Source organism: Macrosteles quadrilineatus, unplaced genomic scaffold (genome assembly GCF_028750875.1).
Source record: "Macrosteles quadrilineatus isolate MER2022 unplaced genomic scaffold, UCM_ALF_1.0 Scaffold_9__3_contigs__length_116548681, whole genome shotgun sequence".
Classification (NCBI taxonomy): Eukaryota; Metazoa; Arthropoda; class Insecta; order Hemiptera; family Cicadellidae; genus Macrosteles; species Macrosteles quadrilineatus.
In genome coordinates, this window is record NW_026542602.1 from 81,237,192 (window position 1) to 81,262,225 (window position 25,034).

Genomic DNA, 25,034 nt, shown 5'->3' on the forward strand with positions numbered 1-25,034 from the left:
ACAAGACAATATTTTTTTTACATCTCAGATCTGAGAAGTTAAAGATTCATTTTTGCAGTAGGCCTAAGGTGCAGTATACGCAGTAGGCTACATACGAACACGCTGGGTCGCCGGAAGGGTGGCGACGCTTGGCCTTCGTGCACTCCGCTGATTGTATTTGATGTGGCGCCTTTAGCTCTGTTAGTAAATTGGGTTTCATTTTTCAAGGCTTCAACAAATGTTTAAAAATTAATATCTTTGCAAAAACACTATGTTTAGGATTATTATATTTTTATTGAAAATACTGTATAATATTTTCATACTTGAAATGAAAACTTCATTAGAAAATCACCTCCGTAATGAGTGTACAAATAACTTCAGTATTGAGCTTGATGTCACAACATTTAAAAACATTAGCATTTAACATTAAGTGTAATTGATTAGATGAACACAATGTCTACGCAAATTATTCTCCTCTCTTTGGAAACCATGCTGGGAATACTCATCTCATCTCATCAAATTTAGGCAGAGCTTGTCTACGCCCAAATCTCGCTGTTAATTTCGTACTTTACCTAGACTTTAATCTGATTTAGGTTGTTTTTTTTTACGATGTTCTAAATTAAGTCCGATTAGTGGTTCCAGTTTTTCTCGCCCTTGACCATGATCTCCCTAACCGAATCACCCGACAACACCACAAGATGTTGAGTGGCCTCCCGGTATTCCAGTGTGGACAGCGAAAGAATGTGTGTTCTGCGTCGACAGGAACGCTCGGCCAGTAAATACAGTTTGGCGAATTCAATTTGCCCGTCAAATGCAGATAGGACTGAAACTAGCCGTGACCTGACAAAAAATGAGTAAGTTTAACCTCCCACCCATGCCACAGTTCCATCCACGGTTGGACCTGCCTGATGAGTGAGAGAATCAATTGTCTCATGAGTCTTCTATTGCCAGCACTCTATTCATATGTAAAAAATTCAGTAGCGCTTTTCGTCTTTGCAGCTTCCTCTTATGCTCTTATTATTGGTAGATTGCCTTTCTTCTGTAGATTGACAGGCATAACTTTGGCAATCCACCAGAACAGCCGGCTCGGACAACGTGAAGTACGTTGGTGTGTACCTGAGTTCCACCTGATGCTGCACTTGTGCAATCTTAAACTTATACGCTTCTTTATTGAGTACGTATGCTCACACCCCATAGCAGTAAAGAAGCATGAACTGTACTGCAGACATCAAGAGTCTTCTCCGGCTTGACCGAGGACTACTGACATTGGCCTTAAACTTACTAAAAGGAGCGACACTCCTAGCAGCCTTGTCCACCAGCAAAAAATCTACTCTCTTCGCCTCAAAATGTTATTCACCATGATGTAGTTGGTGGTATAAGTGGTTGGAAAAACTACTTTCCCGACTCGTAGTGGAATCATGGTGTCGATCAGTTTCTTTGTAAAGATGATTATCTCCGTGTTACTCAAAGCGAGTTACAGATAATGATCAGATCAGACATCCAGACATTTATAACGCGACTTGATTCAGTTTTAGTTGGGCCAGGTGAACGTTGCAGCAAACGATGAAACTTCAAGTTAATCACTATGTTACTAATAATAAATCAAACTCCGCAGTAGTGCAATTTTGTTCAGTAAACACTATTGGGGTTTGTTTTTCGACCGCAATGAATGATGTGATTTTTAACTAGTATAAACAATAGTTTTGCAAAATGACGTCCAAGTAGAAATTCCGAGATAAAAAGTTTTTCTACCAAAAATTATATTAACAAATGAAAGTTATAAATAATGATGGGTTGAGCTAAGTTGCGTCTTAGCTATAAAGAAATGGGTAGTTGTCTGATAATGGGACGAAAATTATACTTAAAGTTTTGAAAATCAAAATTACCAATCCAGCTTAAGCAGATAACCGTGACACCAAGCAATCTAGGGCAGCCATTGTGTTGAACTGATGGTAACATGTTAAGGTGTGGGTAGTGTTGTAGTGTTAGTGTTAGTGTTATCCCAGTATTGATTCCTGGGACAGCAGGTAAAGGCGCTGGCGTCACCGTAGCTCCTCCCAGTACAACCCTACCTTTACAGCAAGTATGGTAATTTATTCCATTTGTAACGTAACATGTGTATCTGCTGCTATTATTTCGTGCTGATCCTCGTATTACATGCAATGATTTATACGGGCTTCATTCATTGATCGTAATGTATTACGAGTGGTATATGGTTATTCTTGATGGATTCTCCACAGCATTTTAACATACAATACGAATAGTTAACCAACAATTTTAGCCTATAAAATTGATATATAATAATTGGCTTGGTTGAATTTAAGTTTTAGGAGAACACATAGAAAATATGACTATATTCGACGGTCATACTTATTATGCAACTTTAAAGAGGATTTTGGCTCACTAGAGCCCATTTTTGGCTGGGTGTTAGTGGTCAAGTGTTATTAATGTAATACTTAGAAAAACTATATTATCAGTCTATTACATCAGGTTGAATTTTGAAAATTCATTTTGAACAGATTTTAGAGCTATTTTATTTGGTAAACTAAGTGTATTTACATTATTTACTACCATGCCCCATTATAAAACCTAGATCATGTATCGATTGATAGCTTAGAAGTAAGGATAAAAATTAATTATTACTATGTTTTTACTAGGTTAATAATAATTTTTTTTTGTCACAGTGTACTTTCCAAAAAGAAAAAAAACACATTTATGAGAGGCAAGTAGAATTGAAGTGTTGAATAGTTTTCATATTGTAAAATCTTCCATTTTCAGTTAGTAGCGCCAGACTTCATGTCAATACATCACATATTTCTATATTTTGCATAAACAAAACATTCGCATGCCTCCCATAAACAACAAAACTTGGGTTCTGCCTGTGGAAAGCAATATGCCTGGTATATAAATGTGATTTTTCCAATCGTTATGAATCAACCCATGTCTTTATAAAGTTATAATTTATAGGTAATAGTAATTAAAAAAATAAATATATATTTAAATTAATGTCAGATTTAAATTTATATAACCTTAGGCTTCATGCATATTATGGCAGACAATATAGTCAATATACGGACTGCTATGTTTCAAATTTCTTAAGTCCTTGTTAACCCTAGTAGATAAAAGCGTACCAAAGCATTATTATAGTCACAAAAGCAATGATTAAGTATTTTTTTTACTAAAAGTACACATACAATTTAATTCTAATACAGATCATTGCTAAAATCAATTCTGAGGAAGATTTATTTTCTTATAACTTGTTAAGTATTACTGGAATAGAAAATACAAAAGATTATAGTACAATAAGATTAAGATATCGTCATAATATAAAATAAACGATTCACTGCAATTTTAAGCTTATCATGATAGCTGTGATAATTTTACTTCAACGGTTTTATCGTAATAGGCTAATGATTAGGTTGAAAATGTCTTAACTGTTTGGTGAGCTTTTATTGAAATGAATTTATCGGGTAGTAGTATAGTTTGTCGGTGCCGTTTTTTGCGCATCGGCATTTTTGGGCCAACTCCCCGCCCATGCCTAATTGCTAGTACATTTACCATTCCCCTTTCTAGTTGATGTATTATATTTCTGTCTTATCTTATCTATATATTAGACGTATGAGTTGTTTAATATTGTTAGTATAGGTTGTCGCCGCCGTTTTTTGGGGCTCGACATTTTTGGGCCAACTCCTCCCCCTCACCCCTCACCCCCTCACCACTCCCCTCTGCCCCATGCACAATTGCTAGTACATCTACCATTCCCCTTTCCAGTTGATATATTATATTTCTATTTCAAAATCATGTATGTGCGAACTCGGCTCATGGCGTGGGCGCGCTCCTGGTCGCGGGCATGCTCCCTTGGACATCCTTAGTGGAAATCCATGAATTCTGGCTACTTGGGAACCCAAGCCATTTGACATACAATAAATCACCTTTTCTCCTAATTACCTTTTCTACTAAATACATGTCTTTATATTTGGTCTTTAACAACTCCTCTGTATAGAAGCCTCCTCTGATTATATTACCATTTTCATCTTTCAAGATATAAGTCACAGGCTTTGTATTCTTAACTTCTGATATTGTAAATAGTTCCCCTGTCCAATTTGGGGTATATCCTTTACTAAAAACATGTTTATACTTGGAAATTCTCACGCTATCACCTACCTTATATCTTGGCTTTTTAACTTGCACTACTTTAGAAGTCCTTTCATGCAACCTCTCATGCACATATTTACTGTTCTTAATATTCACTTGGTTTGGCTTCATTCCTATAGATCTATGCACTTTATTATTATATTTTCGAATTAACTTTGGAAGTAAATCCAACCATTTATAACTCCCCTGAGCACTAAATTCTCTATATAACCAATTCTTTAAAGTTCTCTGAAACCTCTCCACAATTGCAGCCTTAGTTGTAGAAAATGTGTGATAGTGATTAATATTTAATTTTTTCATTAGTTTGCTAAAATATTGATTAAAAAATTCTTTTCCATTGTCGGATTGAATGTTTTTAACCCCCTTTGGTAGAATGGTTTTAATGGCTTCTGTAACCACCAACCCTGTCTTATTCTTTAGTGGAGCAGCATAAGCTTTTTTAGAAAATGTATCTATTAAAGTTAAAATATATTTATTGCCAGAATTCTCTCTAGCATAGTTTTGCATATCAATTAAATCTATTTGTACAGTTTCGTTTATACCCAATACTTTAAAAGACCTTCTAATGAAATTCTTTCTTGCAGGCTTATGAAGTTCGTATGCAATTTCATTCATTTTTTATAACATCATCCTTTCCTGTAACTCTAAATACATCACCATTAGCCCCAATCAATAGATTATCTTCCATTCTTTTAAATACATAGTTTTCTGGTATATATGGTCTATTATCTATATACTTAAATCCACTCAAAGATGTGGGGTCAGCAACTAATAAATCAGGATTATATTCCATCAAATTAAAAATTTTTTCTCCATATACAAATTTTGATCCATCGTAATGCATAGCTTGTGACATTAGACAAATATCATCCGAATGTTCTCCCTCTGGTAGATTCCTTATAAATTGTTTTTTGGCATCCCAACATTTTTCTTTTTTATCAAAAGTTATAGTCTGTTCTTTTATAACACAGTCAGTTTCATCAATGGCAGGTTTAACACGTACTAACCTTTTATTATAAAAACTCCAATAGCCTGCTTCCATTTTTGGAACTTGTGAAACATTCACAGCATCTTTACTATCTGTACCTTCCATCAAATTGCTAAGTTTCTGTTTCTTAGCATTCCAAACACCATTCTCTGATTCTAAAAATTCATAATTATTATCATCTTGTATAAATTTACCATCTTCTTTTCGTATTAAAGTCTGTTGTAAAGTGGGCACATCATCTAAACTCTCACCCTTTTCTACATTAGTAATTTTCCGTTTCTTAGCATTCCAAACACCATTCTCTGATTCTAAAAATTCATAATTATTATTGTCTTGTACAAATGTACCACCATCTGTTCGTATTAAAGTCTGTTGTAAAGTGGGCACATCATCTAAACTTTCACCCTTTTTCACATTAGTAATTTTCTGTTTTTTAGCATTCCAATTTTTATTCTTAGATTCTAAAAACTCATATTTAGTTTTACCTTGTAAAAAGACATCACCTTTTCTAGTTAATGTCTGTCCCAAAGTCGATACATCATCTACAAACTCTCCATCTTTAACATTACCAATTTTACGGTTTAAACAATTCCAACTATCATCTTGTAAATTTAAAGTAGGTTCACTACTCATGGTTGCCGCCCTGGGTTCTGCAGGCTTATTATATGGATTATATAAACGATAAAATTTATCTATAAACATATTTTTATTTAATAAATAATTCCACTTTCTCTCAATTCCTCAATAATGGAATCTATTTCATTATCCACTCCTGAGTTACCAGCTTGGCGACTTAGCCAAAGAAGTCTTAACCTATCTACAAGCTCATTAGGATCATCCCAATAAATATAGTCTATTTTATTACCAGTCACTTGTCTCAAACCTTCACCAACAGATTTAAATAGAGGTTTAATTATATTAAGATATTTAGTATGTCTATTACTTGAAATTGGTGCACCATCTTTGTAACTCTTTAAATGTCCATTTGTAGCTTCTAAAATCTCTTTATAATTTTGCAAATCAGCCTGAGTATAGTTCTCAGGTTCTTTTAACGTTAACAATTCCCATAAACCTTTTGTCCCCTTGTAGGTTTTATTTGCAACTGTAACATCATCATTGGCAATATCAACTTCCTTATTTCCAATAAAAAATTTATTTGCTTCTCGTCTAATACCATATGTAGTGTCTGTCATACTACTTTTACTGAGGTAATTTCCTAAATAGTCTGATGCTAAAAGACCAAAATCTAATTTCTGTGGAGTGGATGGTTGTAATGGTTGTAATGGTTGTAATCTTGGTATCATTGATATTCTAGATGGAGTCATTGGGAGTATCTCCATTCGAGGCCTCTCTGATGTGATTTTCTTTAATTCTTGTAATGGCTCTAGTAAAGGTTGGAATGTTTGGAACCTCTCTTCAGCCTCTAGAAACTTGCCACGTTTTAAAGCTCTATATTTCTCTCTTATTTGATTTGCAGAGTCAACCAATTCTTGTTGAATATTTTTCATCTTTTATTTACATTTTATTTATCTCATTTGACAAAGGATTGTACTCAAACACTTTATCATGTATTATCAAACAATATGCAGATGTATTTGCTGGTACATTTTCTGCAGTTTCAATCTCTAATTTAATATCAACAATTCCTTCTTTCACTGTTTCGTTCTGTCTAGAACAATCTATTACGATTAGTGGATATTTCTTCATAAACTCGGCCCTACTAATCATAGGATCTGGAATAGTATTATAGTAAGTCTCTCTAAACCTCATAAACATCTCATAAGCTTTAGAGACATCTCCATTTTCAAAGTCGAGATTTAAATCACTGTAAGGATAATATTCAGAGTTTAGAAATACTTTGAGATTTTTTAATTTACAGTGATCAAATTCATCAGTTCTTTTTCGTGCACTATTATCCCTAGCTGTTTGGAAACCAAATATAATATACCTAGGCTTCTCCAAACTTGAAGATGTCTTTACTGACCATGTATGTCTTGTGGTATTAGGATATGATGGAAGTTCATGCAGCTCTAAACTTCTAAATGCAATTTGCAAATTTTTATTTTGCAATAACATCTTTTGTAATTGTAACTTCTCCCCATCTGATGGTATCACATGTGGCATAACCCATTGAATTGAGTTAAGTGTAATTTTAGGAATCAAATCAGCAGTGCCACTGGCTGGAGCACTAGCGGTTGTTAATATACAATTCAAATCATTTTTTGATCTTTTCAACACCAATTCTTGTTTGACATTTACTAATACCTTATTAAAATCCTCAAATACACCCATTAACAGCTCTAATGGTATACATGTACTAAACTTGCCACCTCTATGGAACTCTTTTAAATTTGTGTCAGAATCAAATGCTACATTTGACAATTTAGTAGTTTTATTGTAAGAGCTCAATATTTTCATAAGACTAGAAATTCCTGGGTTTCTTACAATGTCTATTTCTTTACCTGCAACTTCGTATCTAATTTCATCAAATAAGAACGCAAATGCATTATTTATAAAATGACCTTTTTCATGATTTTCAATTTCTCCCTTAATATACAGATAACTCCTACACGGGAGAGTTAGCAAATCTTGATTATTAATACATATTCGAATTTCATCAGAATTATTTATTGCTAAAGTGTTGTGGGGAACATAGGAGTGATTTGTAATTTTAACCACACTATCGTCGAATTGGGATTTCCCTGTAACGTCTAGAAAATCTTCCATTTTTATTAATAGAAAATTTTAACTTTAGTCCTATTGACTTTAGGAACCTAGCATTTTGTACACTTATAGATAAATTCTTATAAATTCTCATATCTTTTTTATATGACAAGTAATTGTAGTTTCTTCTCCGTTAAAGTCAATTGCCTTGTCATGTTGATCGGCAAATGTAATACTGACAACATCTAAACTTCTCTTATTTACAGGAAAATATATAATATTTCTTGGAACTTCAATAATTTTGTAGCCAGGAGGAGCTTCTGGATAAAAGCTATGTATGGTGTGTGATTTGTTGCCATTTAAATAGGACCCGTTTGCAATATTACATTTTACTCTAATCACATTTACATTATTAATGTTTATTTTATTTGTAGATTCAAACTGAACACCAGGAGTAGAAACACCTTTAAATCCTAATAAAATAGACCCTAAACATGGTTTTGTAAAATCAAACACGTGGCTAGAAAGTAGTGTCGCTTTCATAGTTTTATTATTAGCTGTAAGGAAAAAGTCTGGGACTTGCTTTTGAATTTCCTTTGCAAGCTCAACCACCTCATATGTTCCTTCAGAAATTTCTATTGTAACTGGAGCATTGTGGTCATAATAGAAAACATCATCACCTTCACTAATGGTTAACTTTTTTCCTTTAAGTTGATTTAATTTTGGAATAAGCCCTTTGAATAAAAGTTTGGATTTAGTATTAATTAATGCTTCTCCATTTTTACCTACTATAACTTTAAGTTTTCCATTTAATAACCGGTTTAAATCATCAACTGAGATATCTCCTTTTGGTAATGTCATTTTCTCTACTTTGTAATATGTTAAAGTATTTAGTGGTTTTTTAACATTAAATATTGAATTATAACTTTGAAAATCTACCAATCCAATAACATAATCATCATTTAATTCTATGGGAGGAAAGAATACTGACTTTAGCTCTGGCTCTGTACCCGAAAATGTTATAGTAAATGAATCCATTTTTATAAAGAAATATTTTTTATGAATGATAAACATAAAATTCCACAAATAGAACTATTTAAATCTTGTATTTGATCGGTTGTATAGTAGATTTTATATCCCTCAAAATATTTAATTACTTCTTTTGGAGGTTGGATTCCAAATGGGTCAAAATAAATTACAATATCTTTATTTTTACGATATGCTGTCCAATGTGTGCCAGATGAACTGTCTAAATTAACTATTCCGCACTCTTTTACTTTTGGTGTTAGATTTTTTAGCTCGTTTTTTAGGTACACCCCCCGGAAGTGAGGCACGTCTTTTGCGGCCTCTAACAGCTGGTAGTTGTCCATCTTTTTTATTAAATTTTAATCCCATTCCCATTTTTGCTTTTGCCTTCATCAAATTTGTCACCGCATAAGCTGCAGCTCTTTCAGCAAGATTTGCGTCATTTGCCGTTACTCTAGTCCAAGCTAAGTCTGCTAATCTCATGTCTGCTTTGTTCCGAGCAGCGGTATCGGGATTATTCATGTAGAATATGTCATGCTCTTTACAATAAGAGTCTAGCTTATTTTTTGGAGGTACATTTTTGGCTAAATTTTGACGTATATTCGTTCCAGGTCCACAGTACCGATATGATGGTATGTGAAGTGGAAATGGAAGATTATTTATAAGAGTATTCAATAACCCTCGACCCCTGTAAGGCTTTAAGAATAAACCTTTGCCCTTTTTACATGTTTTCTTATTATTTTTCACCATTTTTATTATATAAAAAATGTCTTTTATTCAACAAAAACATAAATTTAAAATAGTACATACTAAGGAAAATATACCAAAGAAGTTGGGTCTATTTCCTACCAATATTCGATGTGTTATTTGTGGTCCAAGTGGAAGTGGGAAGACGGTTGTAATTTATAACTTAATTGTAAGAAAGGAAGGATTAAAATTTACAAACTTATATTTAATATCCAAATCGTTAGAACAAGAAAAATATAAAAAAATAATTGAAATATTTAGTTTGTGTGATGAAGTGAAATTACACACGTTTACTGACTGTGAAATCACACCAAATGATGTAAAATCACAGTCAGTTGTTGTATTTGATGACATAAATAGTCCAAATATTACACAATTTTTCTCAATGGGTCGACATAAAAATATTAACTGTTTTTACTTGTGTCAATCTTACAGCAAAGTACACAAACATTTACGTGATAATGTAAATTTCCTAATATTATTCAAACAAGATGATTTAAATTTAAAACATGTATATCACAATCATGTTGGTAATGACTTTTCATTTGACCAATTTAAAAATCTCTGTCATCAATGTTGGGATAAAACTAAATATGGCTTTTTCGTAATAGACAAAGAAAGGTCAAAGAATAATGGCAAATATAGATTTATGTTTGACCAATTCTATCAAGAGGATGGTAAGGGTAAATAAATGAAAGATTTTTTTTAACATTTACATTTATTATATATCTACACATTTTAAACATCGATTTTATAATGACCAAGCGCAAGAGTATTGATGCCATCTTCTAGAATAAACCTCTTGTCATCGTCAAAGGATAGTACTTTTTTATTCATGGTTAAGGTTTGAAGATGATGATTTATAGATTTAATTCTTGTCACATTCTCATAGTAATCTTGCCCAGTTGCAAGGCAGTTCAAATAATGTTGATGTCTGAGGAGATGTTTAACAGTAGCACCATCAGCTCCTTTAGCTTTCTTCACCTCTAAAGCTTGCTTGTCTTCTTCATATAACCATTTTAGAGGAATATAAGAATATAACTTTGGTCTTAAACCACAATATTCATACATAATATGACCATCTAATTCATCTTTAAACTTTCCAGTGACTTTTTTATTTTTATCAGAGTATAAGAAATGGTCTTTACTATATCCAGAGGTATCAAAATAGTGTAAGTCACATTCTATTTCCTTGTAAAAGTCCTCTGTAACTATAGCATACATTAATGAATCTGTATCTGTCATTAGAAATCTTTTGTTCTTAAATTTTGACATATAATTATAGTGGAAATCATACATTATTACTTTACTGATATCCAAAATGGTCATTCCTAAATATATTGGTTTATTAAACTTTACAACTAATTTATTTAAATGTATAGCATGTAAATTGTTATCAAACTTTTTACTACAGTCAAACCTTGGATTAGTGACATATTTTGTTAATAGTGACTCATCCTTGAGATATATATCACGAAACTTGCGTTGATTCATGATTGTTCGACCAAAGAGACTATTATTTAACAATTTATAAAAGTCTTTTTCGAAATCAGTTTTAGCACATTTGCGTTTTTCAATATTAAAATTAATATAGGGCGCAAGCCATTTAGACTGTCTAAATTTTAAAATTCTATGGTATTTTGTTACAATCAAACCCAATTCCTCATATTTTTGTAATGCTTTATAATGTAAAATATATTTAGTTTTGTCATTTAAATTAGGTATTAATTTGCCATTCATTTTCTCTGGTGCTAATGGATAGTCATTATGTAAATCATGTAAGCTTTTATCATATTTTAAATCTACTTCTAAAATGTATCCAAACTCATCATTTTGATTATATTTGTAGTCTATCTCATTAGTCCAACTGAATCCATCCACAGGCAGTGGCTCGCACATTGCTGTAGAGTATAGTGAGTTACAATCTAAATATATTAAATAGACACTCTCATGATTGGGATCATAGTGTTCACCCATATATCTATTATTTGCTTTAGCGTAACGTGTAGAAATCATACTGACTCCTCCTCTGATCGCACTTTCTATGAACAAATGCATGTCAACATCTTTGAATAATTGTAATTTTATTCCTGTCATTCTAAGACAGGCCTCCCATGTAAGTCCAGGAAGTGAATACATATGTACAGGGTCAAGTTTGTAATCTTTTAAACATAGGTCTCTAAATGTCTCGAACACATCAGCCAGTAGCAATACATCTATTTTAAGATATAAATCATGATATTCTTGTAAATTATTTATATTAAAATGGGTCCATACATTTTTAGCATGTTCATATTCATTGGGAGAGATATGTTCTTTAGTTATAGAACTGTAAAATGTTTCAATTGGGGGTAGAGACTCTGCAAACTTATCTGGTCCCGTCATATATTCATAGGGATATACACCTTTACGTTGTAGTAGTGGATTTTGTATGAATCTAAATGTGTTCAAATTGGAAGCCAATTTATATAATGGAAGGGACAGAAAGTTGTATGAATCTAAAAATACTAAATCATCAACAGAGAATGATATATATTTTTCCATATCTTTAGCTATACAATTAATTTTACGATTATTAAATTTTCCCAAATGTTGCATTATTATGTGACCATCATAATTTTTCAAGTTATGGAAGAATACTGGTATTTTCTTTGTTACTTTATAGTTTAAATTACAATCATTGTGGGCAGCTCCACGGTATTGGCCAGAAGAATGGCAATGATCTCTCACCCTATCAAAATATAAGGGCTTTTCACAAATGTGACAATGTGTTGAGTTTTGGAAAGATACCTCTTGCTCAGGGGTCATTTGAAGAGGAATATATATTGCCATTTGATTTTTAATATAATCATAAGCCTGAAATAATCTTTCAAAAAACACATCCATAACATTTGTGCCACTGTACAACTCTTCAGAAATAATTTTTGAATCTTTTACTACGACAAATGCAAATCCCGATGGAATATGTATATTAGAGTTTATAAAGCATTCAAAATCTGCATAAATTACATATGGGGCTTTAAGTTGATATTTATAGTTTTTAAATTGTAATGTATCTTGTTTAGACATTTCCACTCGTTGAGCATCAAAGTTTTTACAATATGTTTCATGACGTTCTAATATATCATTAGTGTAAAAATGTTGTAAACACAACTTGCAAAAATGCTGCTTATGGCCATGTTTTGTAGAGTGGAACATTAACCTATCAAAATCACGAATTAAACAATAATGTGATTTACGACCTTCTTGTAATAATAATAAATCTATGTGAGTATTACTATTTAGTTTAGTCGTTCTTAATGGATATATAAATTTATCATATTCAACCCCAAATACATTAATACTTATATCATTCTGTGTTTCAAATTTATCTATATCAGATATTTTCACAGGATACTTTATGTTTGTCATATTCAACTGACTTTCATAGGGTACATAATTAGAAACCCTTTCAGCATTGTTTGCATACCTTGGATGTAAAGCTGCTAAAATCGACCAAAGAAAGCATCTATTGTCAGAATTCTTTATATTTAAAACAGCATGTTTTGATTGAATACTTTTTGGTGTGGGGATATATGACTTTGGAGTTAGGGGTTTATACTTGTAAACATGCAACTGCCAATATTTAGTATGGTCATATATCCATCCACTGCCTTGGGCTTGATATTTGTGTATGGAAGCATCAATCTTTGAAAGTGCATTTTCAATTTGAGGCTTTAAATCTCTCTTCTCAATAGTTAAGGTAGTAAGACTTCGAAAATCTGCTATACATTCTTTTTCATTAACTAATTTACCATTTTGACCCATTAAATATTTTATAAATTTGATTCTCCTAACTAAAGTCCATTTTATCGGTAGAGGACAAGACTTAAGAGTATTTTCAAGATCAATTCTAATCGATTCACCAACAAATTTAATCATTGTGTATGGACATTTCATGCAAGAATTAACATGTCTTTTAAAATGTCCAACAATATTCGTTTTACAGAAATTACAACTCTTGTGACTTTGTAATATATGCGATTTTAGGGCAATGTTACTATCACAGATTAAATTACAAACTTTGCACAGTTTCACCTTCATTTGATGAATTACCTTGTAGTGACGAATCATATTACTTTTGGTGGAGAGCGACACGGAGCAGTGTTGACAGGTGGGCCTCATTTTTATATATAACAAAAAAAATTTGTGTCACTTCTATTTATAGACTTTTCGAAAATTTCAAAATTTTGGAAATTTTAATAATTTTCAGCTAGAAATTAAAAATTTGTAAAAATTACTTCAACAGATCCAAGACTAGCAAGGAACAAGCCCAAGTGAGTGACGTTTTCACCACGTCACCACTAGAGGCAAGAAACAACCATGAGTCAGGATCGCGCCCACGCCATGAGCCGAGTTCGCACATACATGATTTTGAAATAGAAATATAATATATCAACTGGAAAGGGGAATGGTAGATGTACTAGCAATTGTGCATGGTGCAGAGGGGAGTGGTGAGGGGGTGAGGGGTGAGGGGGAGGAGTTGGCCCAAAAATGTCGAGCCCCAAAAAAACGGCGGCGACAACCTATACTAACAATATTAAACAACTCATACGTCTAATATATAGATAAGATAAGACAGAAATATAATACATCAACTAGAAAGGGGAATGGTAAATGTACTAGCAATTAGGCATGGGCGGGGAGTTGGCCCAAAAATGCCGATGCGCAAAAAACGGCACCGACAAACTATACTACTTCGGGTGTATCAAACAATTACACGTACACAAATGCCGTCAATCCTAATAAGATCTTTCTACTTGACTTAATCCTGTTGATTCCTCCTGATATAAAGCTTGACGTTTTCAACATCTTGACATAGTGTGTAATGTATTTCTTTATTTGTTTCCAAATCGTGCATCTAGCTTAGATTGTTAGTTTTTTCTATTGTTATTCCCAATCATCGGGTCATAAGGTACCTTGTTGCCCACAAACCCTTCCTCCAAAGTGTGCTTCACCTTTGACCATTTCCTTATTTGTATGATTTAGTTTAACATTGACTGATCATTATGTATTTATGTTTCAGTGATCGGAGCCATGTCGAAGAGCGGTAAAGGATCGTCAACAAATCTACTAGATCCAACAGGCAGACAAGGACCTTACTTTGATAAAGCAGCTTCAAAAAACGTAACGGCGTTGCTGGGGAAAACGGCCTACCTAAACTGCAAAGTGAAAAATTTAGGAAACAAAACGGTACGTGTAAAAATTATCATCAGTAAGTAAATATTGAGGTAATATTGTTAATTTGCAATGACTTTATGAATGTTCCAAATTAAACAGTAATGTAACAAACTAGGTTGTTAACAGATTTTGATTATATGCTAAGTTGATCAGTACATTTTTTCAAATATTTTCTTCCTTTTGAAAATTTAAATGAAAGATATTGTATCTTTTAATTCTAGATGGAATAAGTTGTTAAATAATTCAGCGGTATAACTAAAATAATCCTATGATCATCTCTTTACTTGTGTACAATCATTTGTAGTTGATAATTATGTAATAAAAATTGTTGTTACACCTTTATTATATTTCGATAGGCTACTTTAGTATTAATTCATAATTAGTTTGATTTTTTTTCCTTTATATCTCTGATTCTTTTAAGCTTATAATATTTGCATAAAAATAAAAAACAATACTAAAAGTTATACTATACTGTTGTATTCGTATATATAATAATAACAATTTGTGCATATACATTATTGGTACGAAATAGTTTTGGCAAAGGCCTATTAATGATTATAACGAGCTTACATAGCCTTGTTAGGTTCCAAAACTGATTCGGCCATATTGTAAGGTAAAATTTTATTGGTAATTGGGTCTGAAGGCAATTAAAAGCTGTAAAACCTCCAATGTGTGCCAAACTATGTTCTAACTTCGTTGTATTTAATCTTAACTACTTACAAATACTAGTACGCTAACTCCATGTAATTTTAATTTATGAGTAACGTTATAATTAAGGACCAGTCTCCTAAAAAATCTGTATTTTTGATATATATATTTTTCTTAGCTCTATGAAATATTGCATTTCAAACAATGACATAGGATTTTATGATATAATTACTTGTTGTACACTTACATTGGATGATTAAATTAATAAAAACTAATCTTTTACTGAATTGAGCTTGACAAGCCAATTGTAACACAATTTATTTTAGTAGATTTTGATAAATAACAAGAACGAATACTTTGTGGCTATGAATACTCCTTTTAGTTTCAAATCACACAAGTTTAAAACATGCTATGCTAAACTCTAGGATGTATTTCAGGTATCCTGGGTAAGGCACAGAGACATCCACCTACTGACTGTGGGTAGATATACGTACACAAGTGACCAGAGGTTCAGAGCCATTCACCATCAGAGCTCAGAAGACTGGAGTCTGCAAATCAAATATCCGCAGCACAGAGACACCGGGATATACGAGTGTCAAATCAGCACCACGCCTCATATGAGCCATTACATACACCTCAATGTCGTCGGTAAATATCCAATACAGTAGATGCTTTAGTGATATTACATAGTGAGGGAGGAAACATCTAATGGTACGCTTAAGTGGTGTCCAGCACTAGTGCTTGGTGACTAGCAGAAAGTCCAACACCGCCGTCATGTAATACAACTACAACGCCTACGGTGGAGGAAGACTCTATGCTTTGAGCGATGGCAACTTCCGCACATTGATAGCCATTTGGGCTCTTCTTTGCTCGTAACTAGTATATTTCTGGCACAATATACTAGCTGGTGATCCCATAAGAATGTTTCCGCTGTACTTTACTTATGTTTTTATAATGATAATTATTAGAAACAATATTTAACTATATAACCATAATTTTATGATATTCGGAAACAAATCCTCCACTATTTGATGCAATTATTTTGCTGTGGGGTATTATTTGTAATAAAAACCTATATCCACTCCTTATTGGTAAATACATAAAGCATTCAATAACCTAAATATATCAAAATATATCTACTTAGGTACCATTTTCTTTGTATACAGTAAGATATATTTTTGTTACACATGCAAATATGTTATCTTGCCTAGGTAAGCATCACATATGATCCAATTTAAAACTAATACTTGGTTACCTGACAAACATTTTCCTTTACGTCCAATTCTGCTTCAACAGTTTTAATTTTGTATGTTTACAAAGAGAATGTGATAGAAGGTCAAAGGTTGTTCAAGTTTTCTCCTTGCAATCATTTAAGTCCTTTGACTTTAAATATCACTGTGTCAAACATTTACAAGTTTCGTTGTATTGACAATTTGAAAAAAAAAACTATTGAAAATCAAAACCAAATTATATATCTTAGATGTTTTATATTTACATCTGTAGCCCTTAAAATAAGTTTCATTAAAGTACAATTAAAGGTTGATGTCATTCGGAAAAGCAACTGATATGATCATAATCGAAAACATTCGAAATTACTTTTCATTGCAATATTTATAATTATTTGAAAGGTCTGATTTATAAACGTAGTTTTATAACAATAGAGTATCACTTGCATTATTATCTTCTGTGTAAGTGTATAAGGCATTTAGAATTTCAACATCTATAAGTAAGGTTAAATCCCAAATACTGGTTTAAAAACTAACGTCAACCTTAGAGATTGATTTTTTATTGATATAACATTAAAAGAACATACGGTTTGTTTGTGATTAAATTAATTGCAATTGATAAACGACGTTTTTTTCAATGAATTATACAAAAGTTGAAAGATTTAAGAGATTTCATACACAATCGTATAGAAACGAATTAATTTATTGCAAATGCCATATAAAGGGGTTCAATGCATTTAAATTCTAATTTTATTTTATCCTTATTGTTTGCAGTATCAAACATTTTAAATAGTCATAATATTTTAAACAGTATTAAGCCACGTTCTCGCACCCTAAACATTGAGTAGCTTGTTAAGTTTATGTTTATTTTTTTAGAACCCACGACAGACATCATCGGAGGTCCTGATTTGTTCATTGACAGAGGAAGCACCATCAATCTGACCTGCGTGGTGCTTTATAGTCCCGAACCTCCAGCCTACATCTTCTGGAACCACAACGACGCGGTGAGTAACAGTAAAGAAATAAAAAAAATATATTTTAAAGCAAAAATAAAATAAAAACTATGATTACACGCAAAATTTTAAATGCATTTTTTGCTTTACATTACACGACGAAAAATACATCAAGAAGAAGACACGTATCTTATACAAGACACCGTTGGCAATATTAAACATTCATTTTGTGTCCTTTTATTGACTATAAATTTTAGAAGTAATATAATACATTCTTAAGATCCCTATCATACGAGTAATCCGTGTATTTAGTGTATTTACCTAACCCACCATGTTAAACTTCCCTATCCCAAGCGTGATGTATACAACTTCCTTACTTCTCGAGTGATGTAAAGTATAAAAAACTCACTCGGTGATTTCATTTCATTTCATTTCATTTATTCATTCCAACGGCAATCGCCATTTCACAAAATAATACATTAGACAAGATTTACATACAACAAGATAATACAATAGAAAACATCAATAAATGAGTAAGAAGTTTGGTGGTGGTGGTGGACAGTTTGACTGAATTGCAACAGTTACAGCATTGTGAAAAAAGTAAGTAGGTGATGTAAAGAAACCCATTTAAATAACATTGAGTGCTTAAAAAAATATACCTCTATGGAGCCAACGACGTTCAACGATAGAAATCAGCTGTGCGCTTGAATGTTATTGTTATGCTTTAAAGTATTTTCCTAACCTAGCTTTTGTTTGTAAAAGAACGTTAGGCCCCTATTAGCCGTGAGCAACATGTGGCGCAGCTAGCGGTGCCGCCGGCGGAGCCGCCGGTGGCCCACAGTGTTTTGGAACCTGGAGACTAGTCGCGCGACACATTCGTAGCTCGCTCAAACAACGAAATTCACCACAACATTCTCGTGTCAAACATGTTCGTTGAGTGACTGCATCCACAATTTGCACGTCACTATTACCACTAGACATTGTTTATCTAAACTAAAGACAACTAAAAACGCTAATGACACAAAAAGGAAAGAATACACTGTTAAAAAGGTCACTGGTAAACAAAAGTGAACCGAAGTCACTAATGAATATAACAGCAATATGGCGAGGCACGTCTCAATCGACTCAAACCACGATGTAGACTGTGTGACAGGCTCCGTTTTCACGTTAATAACGCATTCGAGCGCAGTCAGTGGCGTCGCATGTTGCCCACGGCTAATAGGCTCCATATACTGCAATGCCCCCCGACTGCCTGGACACTAAAACAGTCGCGACGCATGTTGCCGGGCAAAATCACTCCCGGCAACACCTCGGGCAGCTTTTTCGGCGGCGCCGCTAGCTGCGCCACATGTTGCTCACGGCTAATAGGGGCCTTACTGTTAGGCATTCACCTGCGTGATGTAAAAACGCTCTTACTACACTGGTAATGTAAATAGCTATTACAGTACAATTTGAAAACATTTAGTTATTTCAGCACTCAATACTCTTAGTAATTAATTTTACTCGTATAATACCATAGTTGAAAATTCCAAAAAAATCACAACACGGGCAAATATTAATCACCTTAAATATTTATCACCTTATAAGACTCCGTGGAGACTAGATGCGATCTTGGATAATTTAAAACAGCTGCTGAAGAGTTATTTATCGTGAAAAATATTTTGTCAAACCCCAAAGTGATTATAATTTAAATATCTAGTAAACTAACTGTGATATAAAATGTTCTTCGTAGTTTTGAATTCCAAGAAAGTCCAAGCTAACGGCCAACTTGGATTTCCCCGCCATAAGAGCAATGTTAATTTTGTTAATTTCAAACAGCCGCTGAAGAGTTATTTGCCCTCTCAAAATATTTTTCCAAGCACCAAAGTGATAGTAATTTAATTACCTAGTAAACGGTGGGATTAGAAGTTGTCTTTGTAGTTTTTTGTTGCTTTATGATTTAGAACGTCTAGGCTCCAAGGACTCCATTTGGTCTTAAAACTTTAGAAATTGTTTTATATAAAATAGTCCTTTTGTATAGTCAAGTAAAATTAAAAAAAATCCCTTTCATGCATACATGCAACCTTGTCCTTTTCTACGGTGTTATAGTCGTTTTGTATGCAATAGCCGATTATCGGATATAATTAATCAAGTCCAGTCACATGTAAATATACTCGTATGTAACTTGTCAACAGATTATCAGTTACGACTCACCCCGTGGAGGAGTGAGTGTTATCACTGAGAAGGGTGAGACGACAGTCAGCTACTTGCTGATACAACAAGCAAGGACGACTGATAACGGGAAGTATCAGTGCAACCCTTCCAACGCTCAGTCCAAGTCCATCAATGTTCATGTGCTCAATGGTGAGTCTATGAATGTCCCAACAAAATACCACTTATCTCAATAAATTTTGTTTTCCTTATCAGATTTGCTTAAGCTTACAGTTTTATTTTTATTACTTCTGGCTAAATTTGTTGCAATGCAATGGTATATTGTTCATACTTCCTTAAATCATATCTTTTAGGATAATTAACATAAATAAATACAGGGTGTCCAGTAAACATCCAAACTCCAGGTAATAGCTCTATGGGTCAAAATAAAGAGAAAATCAAGTATTTTTCCAAAATCGCTTCGTCAACCAGCAGATATTAGGTATTTTGTGTATATCCTAAAAACATTTTTATCTTTGAAATTTGTCAACCGATCATTATGAAACTTGGTATGTGTGTTGCCGTAAAACAGACCTACGTTAGAAAAAAGTCTTAATCCAATTAAACATTTTGAAATAGCTGCCATTATAATATTTTTAATTAATATTGCTGAAAATTGCTTATGCTACAAAAAAATGCCTGTTACACTTTTATTTAGCATTAAAAAAATTGGCAAAAAAAATACACTAAGTTCAAAAAGATCAAATAAAATATATCTGATAAATCAAGATTTTAGTTGTAAAACGACGTGGAACAAGGCTAAGCTAGTCAGGTTTGCCTCATATTACAACTAAAAACCATAATATGTTAGTTATTTGTATTACATCTTTTTGATCTTGGTGGCATTTGATAGTTAGCTTTCCTCCAAATGGGGCATTTTCTTCATAAAAATCGTATAAAATTTCACTAAGGGTGGATGGCTTATGTCTAAATTTTGACACAATTACCTATTTCAACGCCATACTGTATGCTTTTTACAAATTGTTATTGTTTAAAATATTCATACTAAAACCTTGTCACAACTGCCATGGTATCTTTTCTTTAGACTTCCTTGCTTCCATACAGCAAGGAGGTCAGGCGCATCACCGCTCCTAAAACCTCTACTACTCATAAGTGCTATGGTATGTTTTCAGGAGAGTTCCCCGCTGCCATGCAGCATGGAGGTCAGGCATATGAATGCTCCTCCCAACCTCTACTGCCTTACACTGTTTATGTATATGCCATATCAAGTTCATTGTCATAAGTGCCGTGGTATGTTTTCAGGAGAGTTCCCCGCTGCCATGCAGCATGGAGGTCAGGCGCATCACCGATCCTTCCACCTCTACTGCCTCATACTGTGCGTCCGTCATATCAAGTTCATTGTCATAAGTGCCATGATATGTTTTCAGGAGAGTTCCCCGCTGCCATGCAGCATGGAGGTCAGGCGCATCACCGCTCCTCCCACCTCTACTGCCTCATACTGTGCGTCTGCCTGCTGCTACTCTCTCCCTAGCAGACAGTGGCTCTCGCCTGCGCCACGGCAGCCATCCGCGCTCGCTGAGGCCGGACAGAGAGTCCAGGGTCTAGTGAAAGTGAACTGAACGGAAATCGGAGGTTTTCTAACTCCTGAGTTTTTAAGAATGCTATTGTTTTGTAAATTTCACATTTCAATGTCGGACAGTGAAAAACACGGATTGAAAGACAATCTCAAATCGCCAGTTTAATTATAAGTGTTGTTACATTTTCAAAAGTTTAGTTTAAAGGCATGTTATAGCATATATTTTTCGGTGAATGTTTTTGGAACCGTACTCGTAACTTCAGTTGTTTTTATGAAAATTATCGGTGTTAGACAGTTTGTTGTTGGCTACTTAACTTGGAATTTCTCCGTAACGTTCTTTTTATATTCGTAGTGTTTCCGTAGTTTGTACGTCAGGACAACTTTCTTACTTTACCGATTTCGACCTTTGTTACATAGCTGATTATTATTACATGAAGCTCAACGGAAGTCTTATGTGTGTTAATGTGTTTAAACTAATATATTTTATACATAAGTCTATAGTGTTTATAGGGCTTTGTCTGTGCATATTATTGTGTATATTGTAAATAGTGTTGTTAATTTGAATTTCTTAGGCCTTGTACTACCTTGATTTAAGCCTAAATTCAGTCTGTTCTTAGAATTCCAGTTATTTTTTAAACTGTACAAAGTTTAGGAAAATGCTTTATTATTTTAAACTCCCAATTTTTAAAACGAAAAATAACAAATTAGCATATAAATAGCTGAAAAAATATTATTTTTTACTCGAACTTGTAAATTATGTTAAGATTACGCATAAGCATTTGCTTGTCAATATTTGTATCTTGAAAGCCTTAGTAAATTGCGGAAGATACGAAATAAGAACCTTTTAGTAGTATGTTTGTTTATGAGTCTATTTTCAGAAAATGTCATCACACTTGATCCTTAACGAAATTCCTGCGCATCCAAGAAATCTTTTGTTTCTCACTAGGTGAGTTAAAAATCCATTTTCTTCTCTCGTGTAAGTAGGTAGCCTATGTAGCACGATATCTCGAGCAAAAAGCAGGCGACTTTGATGACATTTGGTACAAACGTGTAAATCTACATTTTTATTCGAACGAATTCGTTATCCAGCACGATTGGGCCACGGTAACAAGGTTTCACGGGATTGAAATAGTTTCATCTCATGTTTGTACCTCAAAACATTGAATATCTTAATTTCACCCCAAGCCATCTAGTAAAAAAAAATATATTTGTACGTATAATTGTACAATTATCAATTACGGAGAACAAAAAAAAAATTTAAATTCAAAAATCTCATATTATTCTTAGCGAGTATAAGTAAACTGTAGCAGTTCGCTTTTTTATGTGTGTATTGTAATCAAACTGGGCAAGTGTATTTATTTTATACTAAGCTATTGACGGTTTGCCAAAACCACACTTTATTAATTTCCCCATATCAGCAAACCTAAGTACTTTTCGAAACCAATGCTATTAAAATAGGGAACCAATCGGACACGATTAAACAACTATATAAGTGGAAATCCAGTCCAGCAAAAGACTATTTGCTTAGTCTGCTAATTTGCAGTTTTGAAATTCTTATCGTACGTTCTCTTGTCTATCTTGAATATGTTTTTGTCTAATAAGTAACGAATTTTGTCTGTTTGCAGTGGTCCGTGACGCCCGTTCTCTACAGTCAAACGGTCAACAAACTTTTACTGATACAATGTTTCTATAAAGCACAATTCTGTGATCATTATTTTAACAAAATTTTTGGATTTTTAAATATATTAAAGTAACAAAAGTAACTAAAACAACATCCGTTAATTGTGAATAATTGTGAGATGAAATCTCTCACTTGTTGTAAAGAACAATAATTGTGGTATAGTTTATGATATACCAATTATATGTATTGTAGTCATTAAAATAAAAGTATATAACAGTAAAGTGTATTTGATTTACCTAATAAACTGTAATTAGCTAGGCAATCATAACAAAAAATTAAACTAAGTTAGCATCGTTTGTCAAATAGTTGTCTCACAGCTATAATCAATCAAAATTAGGTAGTTAATTAAAATTTTAGTTAATTAACACACAAAACATCAAAAAATATGTTTGCACAATTTCGAACACCAGGAAAAATTAGCCTGATGACATCTCATTTAAAAATATTACCATATTTTGTAAGTAAGGAACAGTTCTATCTGTACCAAGACTTGTTTACAGTTTTACTATAAGTTATATACTTTGATGACTTCAGGATTTTTTTTGTTGGAATATCCATAATTACCATTGGAATTTCATGTTATAGTTTTTTTATGGTTGGTTCAGTAAGGAAACAAGTTATTCTATAGCTGCTTTTGCTAGATTTCATATTAACATTAATAATAATGAAATGAAAATGATATGAAAATCATTTATTTCAACAGGCAAAGTTAGGGCCACATGGCCCTTTCTTACACTTAACCTGCATACATAATTATGACATAATTATACAAAATAATCATTAATTTTTAATGAATATTTTGTTTCTAGTCCCATAAGGTGGGCTAAGCATATGGTCATGATAAAAACAGAGTAGCATTTTTTTCAACTGACCACGGTATACAGCGTCGTATATTTTGTTAGTATCACTAGGGCTCCAAAACATTGTATTTTCAGTTTAACGCAAATATTTTGTATGTTGTTTTATATACAATGAAAATTATTTTTAAGGCAAATATACAAGTGTATTCAAGAGGCCTTTATTACGGCATAATATAATCGACAACTATTTGCATGCCAAAATATATGGGTCTTATTACAGTATATTTTTAGTACAAAACTTATATGAAATTACAAAAAGTATGACATAAATTAATATGCTAGTCATGAAACGCATTTGATAGTATGTCATCAAGTAAAACTTAATTAAATAGTTGTTTATTTACAGGCTGATACAGCACACAATGGAGATTATCTAGTACTGCTCGTACGTAATCAAGGATCGGAAAACCCTTTAAAAAATCTGTAATAATTTAAATTTAATCGTTGACAGAATTTTCTACTTAGTTAAACATCAACCTGATATAACAATTTACAACATTATCCAAATAAATGGTATTTACATGTGTTTGCCAATTTACCATTATTTCACATAATAGGTTACTATGGTTACATTGATCACAATCGACTTCTGAAAGCTTCTTTTTCAGATGGACTAATCTAATTATAAATACATAAAACTGGAATTTTTTCCATTATTTAAAACAGCTAATATGGATATTTCACTGATTTAATTTATCATTCTAATTCGTACTATACAGGGTGTCTCACCTAAAGTGAACCAATATATACCTTTTTGTACCTTTTTGTTGTACCTTTTTACTATAAATTATTTTGGGACACTCCCCTTTATGTTTTAAGTTTAAGAACTAGCCTATAAAAATCATAAATTCAGTTGGGTATGGAATTTGTATTTTATTTTTGCAAGTTGAGAAGCATTGGTTACAAACTGATAGTGCAATGAGTAAATGGTGATCATGTTTCCTTCAGCAAAGCACCACACACATGTTTTGATAGGTAATAACTCTTTGTAGATTATTCTGTCTTTAGAGCATTCTCTGTTCTACCTCCTCGCGTGTTGTTTCTGTTTAATAATTTCCTTGAAATCTTCCTGTAAGGTCCTGAGCACTATAAGTTTTTCCAAGTGCCTTCTCACATCACCAGTCCAGGGCCTTTCTCTTCTATTCCCTGGACTGAGTCTT

The 25,034-nt window shown here is 32.9% G+C and overlaps 1 protein-coding gene across 2 annotated transcripts in view; it reads left to right on the top strand.

Moving 5' to 3' along the window:
- LOC129003024 (lachesin-like) overlaps positions 1 to 23,225 on the top strand; it is a 335,838-nt gene extending 312,613 nt beyond the window's left edge. The window contains exons 2-7 of one of the 2 annotated variants that reach the window (XM_054431222.1): positions 14,625 to 14,791; positions 15,865 to 16,075; positions 17,530 to 17,657; positions 19,781 to 19,949; positions 21,185 to 22,279; positions 22,959 to 23,225. In XM_054431222.1, coding sequence (XP_054287197.1) covers positions 14,625 to 14,791; positions 15,865 to 16,075; positions 17,530 to 17,657; positions 19,781 to 19,949; positions 21,185 to 21,288 — 779 coding nt within the window. In that variant the 3' untranslated portion in view covers positions 21,289 to 22,279; positions 22,959 to 23,225. The remainder of the gene's footprint in view (positions 1 to 14,624; positions 14,792 to 15,864; positions 16,076 to 17,529; positions 17,658 to 19,780; positions 19,950 to 21,184; positions 22,280 to 22,958) is intronic. The other variant, XM_054431223.1, reaches the window with a different exon arrangement.
- Positions 23,226 to 25,034: the final 1,809 nt, after the last annotated feature.